This window comes from Amblyomma mixtum, chromosome 2 (assembly GCF_055824585.1).
Source record: "Amblyomma mixtum isolate Tamu chromosome 2, ASM5582458v1, whole genome shotgun sequence".
In the NCBI taxonomy this organism is placed as follows: Eukaryota; Metazoa; Arthropoda; class Arachnida; order Ixodida; family Ixodidae; genus Amblyomma; species Amblyomma mixtum.
This window is the reverse complement of record NC_143013.1, coordinates 83,037,394-83,049,766: the sequence shown is the minus strand read 5'-3', so window position 1 is coordinate 83,049,766 and position 12,373 is coordinate 83,037,394. Positions and strand designations below refer to the sequence as shown.

Sequence of the window (12,373 nt, the reverse complement as noted above, 5' to 3'; positions counted from 1 at the left end):
ATAGCACGAGCGTTCCTCAAGCGCCCGTGTCCGCCTCATCCACTTTAGCATGGGATGGCAGCACGGGACAACCGGATGAGCCGCAGTCATAGCTGAGATGCGGCGTGCTCGCTAGCTTGAGAAGAAGCGTTGGCAACGGCAAAATGTAGTCTTACGTGAGGTGGAAGTGTTCGTAGTTAAACCGAGCATCATTGTCCGAAGGACGGAGCTCATGTTCGGTATCGACAGAGAGAGAGAGAGAGAAAACATTTACTGCGTGACCCAGGACCGGGTCGCCGTCTTAAGTCGGGGAGTTGCGGCATTAGCTTGACGCGGTAAGTTTGTCACACAATACACGAGTGATATAGGCGACGAACAGTGGTCAGTATCCTAAGCGTAGGAGAGAAGTATCGAACTAGGTGCTCCTTTCGCCGTGCCCAGACCGTCCACAGAGTCACCGCTGAGCGTGCCCAAAAGGATGGACACTAGTATTGAAGAAGCGTAGCTTCTTGGGCTAGTTGGTGCGTGGTAAGTAGAAAACCAGCGGAAAGGACGCGTTCACAAGGAGAAGTACACAGGACACGGCTCGGAAAGTCGAGATGTAGCTGGAACGCTGCCGCGGTGAGAGTGTTTCGCTGAATGTTTCGTGTTTACCATTAGCTTAGCTGCTCTTGTTTTTAGTGTGAAAGCATTCGAGCTGCCACACCAAAGCCCCGCCTAAGTATTTGGCGCCAACCGACCAACCGACCTACCCCCCGATAGGGTAAACGCGGCCTCCCGTGAGATCCACAGCTGCAGCCAATGTGGGCGACAATAACAATAATGCTTGTCGCTACCAAGTGGTCCGTCCACTTTCGTCGGCAAGGGGAAACGCCGCTCAGCGAGAAACATAAAAAAGAACGCTCATTATATGCCGCGTCTCTATCGCCACGTCGCCGGCCAATATCAAGCACAAGGTTTTCCACCCCCTCCATTTCCTCTTCGCACCCTCTCACATATCTGCGCGGCTCTGCTGCTGGCAGCGATACAAGCCGACGCGAGCAGCGCAACAGGCGCTAGACTCCGACGTTGCATCTCTGCTCGGCTTCCACGCCTCGATAAGGCTGTGCTCGAAACCCACGCCCGTCATCTTGCTTTTCAGTGTGTGCCTCGGCATCATCGAGAAACAAACTCGGGAAGACCAAAAAGGGATATACACGAACAATGGAGTTTGAGGACGTGATCGAAGAGTTGGGAGGATTCGGCAGGTTCCAGAAGCTGCTCTTGTGGGTCTTCCTTTTGCCATCGCAGATCCTCTTCCCGTTATTCACGATGAGCCTCATCTTCCACCTGTCGAAGCCCGACCACCAGTGCGTCGTGCCGCAGTTGGATGCCTTGGACCTGAACGCCTCCCGTATCGAACATATCCGGAGGATGGTGGTCAGCGAAGATGAGTGCTCCATGTTGCCTCTGTGGGATGTGAATGCGACGACACACCGCCTCCTCGAAGTCGTAGGAGACGCGAACGCGCCGTGGAACGCGTCGTGGTTTGTGAATGAAAGTGGGCCGTGGAGGTCATGTGAACACTTTCGCTACGACGATCTGCATTATGACGAGACGGTGGTGACAAAGGTAAAACATTCATAATCGTGGCTTTAAGGAAAGGTTCATACCTTTTACTTCTAAAAGATGGCTTGGGTTAGATCATGGAATACTGCCGTAGATTTCTAAAGTCAACTAATGTAGAAGAGACTGTAACCATTTACTTTTCCGTACAGTTTAGAGAGAATATTCTTGCTTCATAGTGCCATTTCGGGAATGTCTCTATATGGGGCAGTTGGAACATTTTTTTACGCCAGCTATATAGTCCTTGTGTTTAGAAAATCAACAATATCCGTCTCTCAACGCCCTCTGTCCTCCATTTGCGCAAGGACTTTTCGCTATTGCATTTGTTTTCTCGAAAACTCTCAGTGAACTGACGACTAATTAAGCAACAATCATTGAAGGGGCTATATATCTCCTTTACCGCGCCCCCTGAGACAGTAGTTTATTCGTTCTTCAAACTGAAACCTGCGTAAGCGCATTTTGGTGTTGAAGTGCCAATTTATTCCTGAATAAGCAAGCTGCATTAAGCGAAACTGTGCTCGCTCGTGCCTACCCGTAAACATACCCAAATTACCTGATTTACAGTTTCGAATTGTGTAAGCTTTATTCACTGTCCCACCAAAACGTTTCGACTTTTCACAATATAACCCATTCGTAAAACGGACATGCGACCTTCAAGTGTGCTGCGCTGCCAGATGATTCCCACGGAGGACAAATGTATTCGTGCAGCGCATTTGTTACGAGGCCAGATGAAAACTTGTTCGGAAAGCGCGTATCGCTTACGCTGTCGCCTCAAGGCCAGTTAGTTCGCCCTTCTTACCCAACGACCCTCTCTTTACTTCAATTATGCCGCTCGAGGAAGCCACATGTCTGTTTTCATACGCTTAAGCGAAGTAAATAAAAAGCGAGATGTGCAGCGCTCTTCTTACGCGCGCGTGAGAGAGACCTGTTCTATGTTATCCATACAAATGATTTCACCCCTCTTTCCTCCAATGTCCGCCATTTTTTTCTTTTCTTCATTCGAAAACAAATGTACAGAAGCGTAATTAAACAATCTTAGTCACCGATTAGCGTTTTGGTTTAGGACCAGGCTCGCTTTTACTTTAATCAACGTCAGGGGAGTTGTTTGTACGCTTTGTCTTTACAATGTGTCAGGAAGCACTGATTGACGGCAGACCGTTACTCGACATTTAATTTAGATCAAGCGCTGGTAAAATCCCTGTTCACGCCACTGACACTAAGGAGAAGCAAGCTATTTTTAGACAGCCGACATATATCCGAAAAAAAAATCTCGGTCCCAGCCATCATATCCAGCCTAAGTAAGCACTGGCGTGTAGGTGAGCGACAAGACATCACGCAGGCAGAACGGACTGCAAGTATAGGAAGAATAACTGTCACCCTGCCTGCAATAACGTGGATATAAAGAGCACACCCTCATAACTCATTATTAAGGCTTGGTATTTGTGATCTCTAGCTAGTCTTTTTTTTTCGCTGTTGATAGTGTAATGACCATCTTGATGATGACCATATATAGTGCGCGATGACCGTATTGACCTTTTGTAGTGTTGACCATATTTACTGCGTGAGAGGTGGATGCACCAAAACTGAGGATTTTCAACAGTGCATACTGGGTCATTGGCTGTTAGAACGCATACATCTAGAAAGGTTTGGTGAAGATTGTGAAGAGACTTTTTATACCGTGTGGCTGAATTATATTTTTCGAAACTTCAAATTTCTCAGAAGCTTCACTTCATGATTAAGGAGCATCAGCCTGAAGCCTTGGCGATGGCAAAAAGGTTTCCTAATAAAAACATCTCATTCAACTCTGGTGACGCGGCAAACGAAATTAGGCATCTCGTAATAGGTCACAAACGAGGCTTATTTCGTGTTGTTGTTGTTACTGTGTCCACACATTTTATTCTCATAAATTCGGTGCGCTGTACACCACAGCGTAAACATAGGAAGCGTCATCGCGTCACAAAATAGTTCAGCGGTGGCTCTCCGAAGTACAGTCGGGAGAAAAAGTAATATATACCCCGTGAGCTTCGGCCAAATTGCGTAGTAACGCCGCGTCGCGGCCACGCCTGGCGTCGAGACAGCGGGCGGAAGAACTGTTTTCATATGCACGCATCTCTGCTTCCGCGTTTCAACCCATCGTGCTTCCCATTATTGAAAGCGACAATAACTTGGCGCTCCAATGCAGTTTGATTGATGCTTGCGGGGTATGTACTACTTTTGCTCCTAACCCTGCAGCTTTGTTATTTCAAGGGAATCGTAAAACAATAAAAAATTGGCAGTGGCTTAGCTCGGCTTTGCCTGCATATAAGTAGCGAAAGCAGGCATGCGACACAGGTGGCGAAGCGAGCGGAGGCGAGCGCAACGACGAGGCAAGTGGTGTGACGTCATGCCAAACGGCGGCGGCGGCTCCGCGGCGAGGCGCGCGGTGTGACCTCATGCGAGATGGCGCGGCGAGCGCGCGGCGTCAGCCAGCTGCGGCGGTTGGTAGGCAACGGCTCAAGGTCGGTCTCTGTGCCTCCTCGGAGCACCGCCATAGCGAAATCGCAAGTTCGTGGCCAATGTAGCTTTCGCTACAAAATAGAAAGTAACAATACTGTAAGCAGTCTAGCATACGCGGTGGGGTAGTGAAGTGTTTTTTCATGAAATTCGATTCGAACTGAAATAGATACACAGTGACCATCGCTAATCTTCACTAATTTCCCCTGGAGTGATGTTCGTTACAATACTGTTAAGTTCTCATACATTACGTATACGTTCGATAAATATTAACGCAATGTATGTGCCACGTTAATATACGTACGATGCAGCAATGCCATCCTCGCGCCTATTTCGAGCGTTGGAAAATGCAAAGGTTCGCAGGTTTCTTTGTTTTAGGGGAGCTTTGTCAAAAGCAAAGTGCAAACGTTCTCTGGTTCGCGCAGTGGGACCTCGTATGTTCTCGCGGCCATCTCCCAAGCGTGCTGTTCTCTGCTGGCACAGCGGGAAGCATAATCGGAACTGTCTTCATTGGAGCCATGGCTGACAGGTAAGTTTTTAGGGGCACACAGCGGTTGCCACTTACGATTTTCGCGTTCAGCGCTGTGCGTTCGTTGTTTTTAAAGAGATAGCCTTAAATGTCCCGTTCGGCGAGAAACTTGGTGTCGGTGTTAGTGTGACTAAAAAATCCTAATCGCTCGAGAAGACAGTGACCTGGAAAATCAGTTTCGCTGAAAAGAAAACAAAGGTGGTAAATCGGATTCGGGACTCGGTTCTTTTGGGTCGGGAGCTGGACACGCCACCTCTTCACCTCTGAGAAACGTTCGGCCTGTGGGATAAATGCAGGTCTTGCACGAACACCTCACACCACACAGTAGGCTAATTAGTTAACAATAAAACTTAATTAGGAAATAAAGATCACTAATTAGCTCACCAACTAATATGAAGACGAAGTGTAATAAAGCAGTATGCGATAGCAACAAGCGGTCGATGTCTGCGGAAGGATGTGTCAGGGGGACCCCCAAGCCAACCTCGCGCCGGCTTTTTAGCGACATCATGTCATCCTCTTAGAAGTTATCTTTCTCTTCTTGTTACTCATCTTCCTCTCAGTTGTTTTTACAACGCAAGCTGTTATAGGCGGACCATTACGCATGACATGACGTCATCATATAGCGAGATCACAGGGCCTACAAACATATCTTCTTTACGCATTCTTTCTACCTCGTCCTCTTGCGCACCCAGCTATGTTACATTAAATGCTCGGCCTTTCTACTTTTTTTGTCCTATTTAGGCAACTGGAACGCAGTGGAAAAGCTTTTTCCAGCGATTTCTGTATTGCGCCATGGGCAGCCAATTTGTGCTTGCGAAACGTGAAACGTCATCAAGTTTCAACCCACGATCTCTTTTCAACCCGTTACATCAAATGGGAACCCCACCAGGGCAGATTAAGAGCACTATTGCGGTACATGATGACTTCTCAGATAAGGCGCGCCAGAATACTCGCCTTAGAGTAAGATCTGCACGGATGCTCCGTTATTGCGCAATGGGAGTGATACAAAAACACGACGAGCCCGACGCTGCTGGAGCTTGCAGCAGGGTAAGGCGGACAAATATTTATAAAGAAAGGATGCCATTTATTTATACAGACCGAACGAAAGCCATGAAGCCAATGCCTTTAAACACCGCACTCTGCACCTTAGAGATTCAACGCAGAATCTCGCGCTTTCACCTCCTCTTTCTATGCATCGCATTGCATTTGCTAAGCGCATAACACCTTTGCTCCTGCAAAGTGTTAGAATTTCGTGGCCTCAAAAAAAAAAAATTCGGGCTACTTTTAACCGAGCACGGAGTTTGCTATCCGTCAAACACGAAAGCCGTAGTCCTAGTCAATTGCAGCAGGTAGCCAGAATACGCAGCATATTAAGGCCGTAACCGCAGGTTAAACGCAGCATGATCTGTCCTTCATATGTACAGGGTCGCTCAGTATGAAAGGGAACGCAGACGTGCGTCCCCTCCGGGCTTCGCCAAGAGATTAGGGCACACTCTTCTGTTGCAACTTGTCCATTGTACAACGCAAATTGTCCATTGTAAAGAGGCACTACTGTATTGAAAACAATGGTCGTTTTCGCAAGCAAACTGCGGTGACGTCAAGGCAGTTTTCTGCTACTTGGTTCCAGGAGTTAGGCTATGCCAGCATTCAAGTCCAACCTGTAATCCCGCAGTATTTTTTTGCTGCTAACGTCGCGAGTTTGGACTAACTGACGGAAAAAATGTTCTTTCTTGAACTCAAGCTTTTATGCAAGGACATAACAACGTATTCACAGTGAGCCATGCAGTCGATTTTAAGCACAAGAAATTAATAGAGTTGTCGCTAGTGTTCTTTGAGGGTATTTCTCATGCGAATATACGAATTTCTTAGTTTTCTGCAGGTTTGTTTTTTAGGAGGGCATTCTTCCCTTAAGGAGCTCTCAGTCGGGTTCTGAGAGCTTTTTTTTTTCAAACAGCTAATCAATAGCCGCCTTCAGCTGTAGACAAATCCCCTTTCCTCATAAAGAAAAGTCATTTCTGTTTTTTTATTGTTCTGGGGCGCTAACGGTTCAAAGTAAGAGCTATATATACGAATATCCAATATACCGATACATACAAATAAGCGCGTTCTAGGTGGGAGGTGTATCTGTTCTCGCTTCGGCGAGCGCGGCTTCGGCCGCTTATCTGTTTCTTGAGCAGCGTCCGCTCCGGCGGACGCAGTTGTTGCTGCGGCGCGCGTCTTTACTTTCCTTTTTCTCTTTCCTCTGATCTCTTAACTCTCCTCTATCTGCACGTGGCAGCGGTGGTGGCTTGGCTCGAGCCAGTAGCAGTCCCGTGCAATTTCCTTTTCATCCTTCTCTCAGTCACAACAACAACAACAACAACAATTAGCGCCGTGGCTGTCTCACTCCTCGCTGGACACCTCAACCGTGCCGCAAAGGAAGGGATAAAGGAGGGAGTGAAAGAAGAAAGAGAGAAAGAGGTGCCGTAATGGAAGGCTCCGGAATAATTTCCACCACTTGCGGATCTTTAACGTGCACTGACGTCGCACAGCACACGAGCGCCTTTTACGTATTGCCTCCATCGAAATGCGGCCGCCGCGGTCTGGTTCGAACCCGGGTACTCCGGTTCAGCAGCCGAGCGCCCTCAATGCTGAGCCACTGCGGCAGGTGTCAACTGCTTATGATCTCCAGCTATGTGTATAAGTTTGCAGCGGAAGCAAGCACACCTCACCTTTTCAGCTCTCTCGAATTTTGAAGATGAATATGATAGACTTTTATGGAGCAATAGCATCGGTGGCCAAAGAGAGCCATGGCACAAGGTGTTTGAATTTTACTCAAATTTTACTGTGACTGCAGCAGCCGGGCCTTCCTCATCACCGTAATTTGGGCAGGAGAGATCGAGGAGGAAATTAGGGAAAGAATGGAGAAGCACGAGACCGACGAAAAGTTAAAGCCCCTTGATGTTTCTCATCGGGGGAATTTAAGAAAAGGAGCACTACAGCGCCCTCCGCGAAAAGGAGAAGTATTAGGCGGGGAGAAGAAAAATCGAGGGAGAAGCCGTCATGCGGGCTGACCTCAGCACCTTGGATGGCTTAAGCGAGCAGCGTGTCTGGACGACATCAATAGGCTCCGTGAAGTCAAAAATGCACCTACTTGGATGCAGCTTCTTCTATGACGTTGTAGCGCAAGTAAACGCACTGTCTTCTTTCACTTTCGCGGTGGCTCAGTGGTTATGGCACTCGGCTGCTGACCCGAGAGACGTGAGTTCGATCCCGGCCGCGGCGGTCGAATTTCGATGGAGGCGAAATGCTAGAGGCCCGTGTACTGTGCGATGTCAGTACACCAGCTGGTTGAGATTTCCGGCGCCCTTCACTACGGACTCCCTCATAGCCTGAGCCGCTTTGGGACTTTAAACCCCCATAAACCAAACCAATCTGTCATTTTTTTTTCTAACGTGTCAGGGCTCCAAATTTTAACGAAAACACAATCAGAACAGCGATCCACCAAGACACTAAAAAGAAAGCACTATTGTTGCGAAAGCAACACAACGTGAGCCGCCGGGCCATTTCTCGGAGCTGACCGAAGGCCATACTAAGCATGCGTGAGGAGGAGTGACGTCACATGGTGCACAGCTGTCACGCCGCCGCCGTCGCTGCGTGGCTGACTCAGAGGTGCCGCCGCAGCGCTCGCCAGTTGCGCATGCGCAGTAGCGGTGCATAGCTAGCGTGCCGGGGCCGCCGCCGTTGCCACGCGCTCTCCATCGCCTCTCTCTCTCTCCTCGTTGCTTTCGCAATTCTCCGGGTTTCATGAGATCTAAGCCACTGCCAATTTTTTCCCTACGCTGAATCCTTGCTCGTCTGCAGAAAACGCAGTTCATCGCAACGGTTACAACTCACCGCGTGGTCTATAGAGTTGATTCTTGAAAACATCGTTTGAGCCAGACAGCATGCAGGTTCTTATAGCGAGAAACTTTGTAACACCTATCGCTTTATACTCAAAGACACCGCCACGCGACTTTATCACTTTGTTTGTGGCGATAGATGCGGCAAGACTTATCTGGAATGTTTTGGTAGCCCAGCGCAGACACTTGTATGCCGTTCGAGAGTGCTGTAGGTAGCGCGGCCGACAGCGGCGGGGATTCTGTTTCTTTGATGACCGCCGGGCACATTTCCTGCTATCACCGCCACCGTCTTGTTCAGTACTTTGCGGGCTCTAGACAGCCCGATGAAGTTTGTTTTGGAAACACTTCAATGTCTTCCTGACTGCTTGCCTTCAGCATCACCTGACATCCGATGTAGGTAGCCCTTCATATTCAGGACACCTCCTTCAAGCCGTGACACTAGATCTCTTCGTTGCGCCCGTTTCGCCAGTCCACCAAGCTAGTCGCCGACTTGAATGGTTGCCACCGGAGCACGAACCACTGTAGGACCGCACCCTGTTACAGAAGCGAGCTTCAACTACTACATCAACTATGACTACTATACCATCATCGGCCATTGTTCACACATCCCGTTAGCTCCCATCCTTCAATGGCAATCTAGGAAATATCATAAAGAATGGATTTACCAGTATAATCGTGTGGCCGCTTTCAGCACCTGGGATAATCAGGAACGGTAGTTTTTTTTCTTGCCCTATAAGGCTCTTCCCTAGCCTGGTACAAAAACCATAAATCTTCGTTGGCAACGTGGGACGCATTTAAAATAGATATTTTGACGACATTCAGAAGCGTCATACGAAAAGAATGATCCGAGGTTGTGCGGCAACCTCGCATACAACATACGAATGAGAATGCGACGGCTTCTGCTGAAGTAATGACTCGCCTATTCCGTCGAGCAGACCCTTAGGGGCCTGGAGAAAAGAAGGTGAAGCATTTGATCAGAGGCGTCTGCCCCGATGATTGCCGATGTGATTCGCGAAGAGGTACAGCATGCACTTTGCGCCTCAAAAACGATGCCGACTACATTGGACTAGCCACCCTGTCTTTCAGCGCCGCGGTACGCGGCCAAAGACGTCCCTCCAGCCCGCGCCAGGAGCCCTATCTTTCACCCCAATGATTGCAGTCGCACGCCTGCATGCTTGCCAGCCTACCCAATTTTCTGCAAGCCTTGCCAAAGATAGCAGAGCTTGGTAGACCCCCGAACAGCGCATCCTGTTCAGCTTCCACTAAGGCAAGCACAGTCATATCCTCCGGCACTGCCTACATAGAAGAATGGGCCTCCGGGATTTCTCTTTTGGAAATACGGGGTTTCCGGGGATTCTCGGTCCGGGGATTCTCTGTCCGGGGTTTCTCCGTTCAGTGCTTGGCGGGCGTTTGTGAGCCCAATAAAGAGTTCATTTGAAAGCAGTGTCCTCCTGACTGCTAGACTGACATCACCACCATATGGCAATACTCATTAGTTGACAATGACAAGCGCCTTTTCAGCAGTAAAACCTTGCTCAAACATAATGCCTGCTAAGGTTGATTCTAGGGCGGTGTCAAAAAACCGGATGTACAAAGCCGCTCAGCGTATATTCTATCCCATCATCTTTTGTCAAAGTATACGAAGGCCTAATTCCACGTTCACTAGGTTAACGCCGTGGTGATGACACAGCCTCTGGCTATATTGGGTGATCGAAGTAGTGATAAAAATGTGTCATCATCAAGCGTCTTGTGCTGCCTATTCGCTCGTGCAGGAACCTTTGCTTCGGGGAACGGAGTTGAGACACAGAGAAGACGCTTTTCCTTATGGTGTCTTCGACTGGTCGTTTCAGATCGCTCTAGAGCGCTCTGAGATGCAGCCGCACGTTCGGCTGGTCGAAATCAAGCGCTCTGACTACATTCGGCTGGTTCTTTCAGAGCGCCCGCCTCCAACTCAGAGCGCTCTGAGGCGCTCCGAGAAAAAAGTCGGAGCGGCCCCGAGATGTGTTCACGTGACAGAGCCACTTCCGCCGTTTCGCGGAGACGGATGCGAAGCCAGGGTAGCCAGGGCACATCACGACCGGTCTGGCGAGGCATTCTTACGCATCCGTAGAAGCAAGTTTTGGCGCTTTAGGTATTAGACGCAGTTAAAACGTCCCTGCTGTGTGGCTCTGTGAGGGGAAATGTCGAAAAGCAGACGAATCATTTAGCTGGGTACGCCGTCTGTGTTGCTGTCACATCTGGGGGCTGCCGCGGCATATCCAGAGTGGTACAACGGGACACTAATTTTTTATTTATTTTTTTTCGACGCGAGCCGGAGATGAAAAACTGCTGGTGCAGCGATACAGGTTCAGCGCCGACGGCGACGTGGGCGGTGCAGACTGTGTGATTGCTGTCGTTGACACCAGCCGCAGCGGCAGCGCCACTGCGGTGTGGCGATTCCGGAAGTTAGGTCCTTTCCCTCCTTCTTGCGCTTTCGCTCTGAAAACTTGCTGACCATTCGGCTTGACCGGTCTCGCTGTGCGCTCGGAGCTAGAGCGGCTCTCACGTTGCCAAATCCGAACCGGATCGTGGGAGCGACCAGTCGAAGACACCATTAGTTTCTGTCTCGCACCTGTGCACCAAAAACTTCTACCTGGAAACGTACCTCACTTCTGTGCAGCTGTTGTATGATAGGTGGATCCCACTTATGAGCAGCTTCAATACTATTGAGGCAAAACTTGCACAATTAGCGCTCGCAGTGCACCTTCGGAGCTCCTTTCTTGGATCTCGTAACTTAGTGGCTATCAGTGTATGAAACAAACATCATCAGAAACAGTGCGACCAGTGCTTCAGTAGCCTCCATAGACAATGACGGAGCTGAAAGAAACAAAGATAAAAGAGGAAGGGTTTTTGCATGGTCAAGAAACAAGTTATGTTTCTATGCTTTGTTTCGTTGCAGATACGGCCGCAGGCCGATCTTCTTTGCCATCGCAGCCGTAGCCGTGTTCGCGGGCTTCGGCATTGCGCTGGCCACCAGCTTCACCGTCTTCGTCGCCATGTGCTTCATCAACGCGCTGTTGGATCCCCAGATCGAGCAGGTGCCCTACATCATCAGTGAGTCTCGCAACTAATGCACACAGCTGCTCATAATGAGGAGTGGGAAAGGGGGGGGGGGTTCTTGTCCTGAAGATGGCTTCAGCATTCCTTTAATGAGCACCTCCCGCCCATCGGAAACAGTGCTCTTTCCCGTGTTTGTCTATGCAGTGCTGGAACTGGTCGGCGTCAAGCAGCGCACCCTTATCCTGGGAGTGGCGTGCATGGGCTGGACGCTGGGCATGTGCATGCTGCCGCTGGTCGCCTACTTGAGCCGCACGTGGGTGGTGCTGGCCACCGTGAGCGCTTCGTGCACGGTGCCGCTCCTCTTGTACTTCAAGTGAGCTGTTCGTGATTCCTCGCTTAAACCGCCCACAAGGCTCCGTTGGTGAGCTGAGCCTCCGTACTCTATCGTTGATGGGCCGCACGTGTTCGTTGTAGGATCCTCCCCGAATCTCCGCGGTGGCTCTTGTCGCAGGGCCGGCTACAAGAGGCCTCGGCCATTCTGCGCAACATCGCCGCCCGCAACAAAGTGGAACCTCCGGTAGACCTCGACCAGAAGCTCAAGGTTAGTGCGCTTGACCGATTCTTCGGCGATACCGTTTCCTCCAATTGCAAAGGCATTTCATATATCGTCTTATCGCTGAGGGCCTCACTTCGGGTGCTTTCTTCTTGAGTCAGAAAACAAACATTGATAGTTAGGACTACTTCTTCCGTCAGGCGCTTTTGGTATTTTAAGCCTACATTTGTCCTCCCGTCTGTCTCCGTGTAGTAGTTTTTTTTTCTGTAAATCTTCCTAGCGGTGCAAGCTACA

General features: G+C 49.6%; 1 protein-coding gene across 2 annotated transcripts in view; it reads left to right on the top strand.

Moving 5' to 3' along the window:
- LOC149359957 (carcinine transporter-like) overlaps positions 1-12,373 on the top strand; it is a 28,559-nt gene that overhangs the window by 751 nt on the left and 15,435 nt on the right. Inside the window, exons 1-5 of one of the 2 annotated variants that reach the window (XM_089572059.1) lie at positions 1,015-1,590; positions 4,503-4,606; positions 11,426-11,580; positions 11,731-11,899; positions 12,001-12,127. In XM_089572059.1, coding sequence (XP_089428185.1) covers positions 1,183-1,590; positions 4,503-4,606; positions 11,426-11,580; positions 11,731-11,899; positions 12,001-12,127 — 963 coding nt within the window. In that variant the 5' untranslated portion in view covers positions 1,015-1,182. Of the gene's footprint in view, positions 1-1,014; positions 1,591-4,502; positions 4,607-11,425; positions 11,581-11,730; positions 11,900-12,000; positions 12,128-12,373 lie in introns of those variants that run through there. The other variant, XM_089572060.1, reaches the window with a different exon arrangement.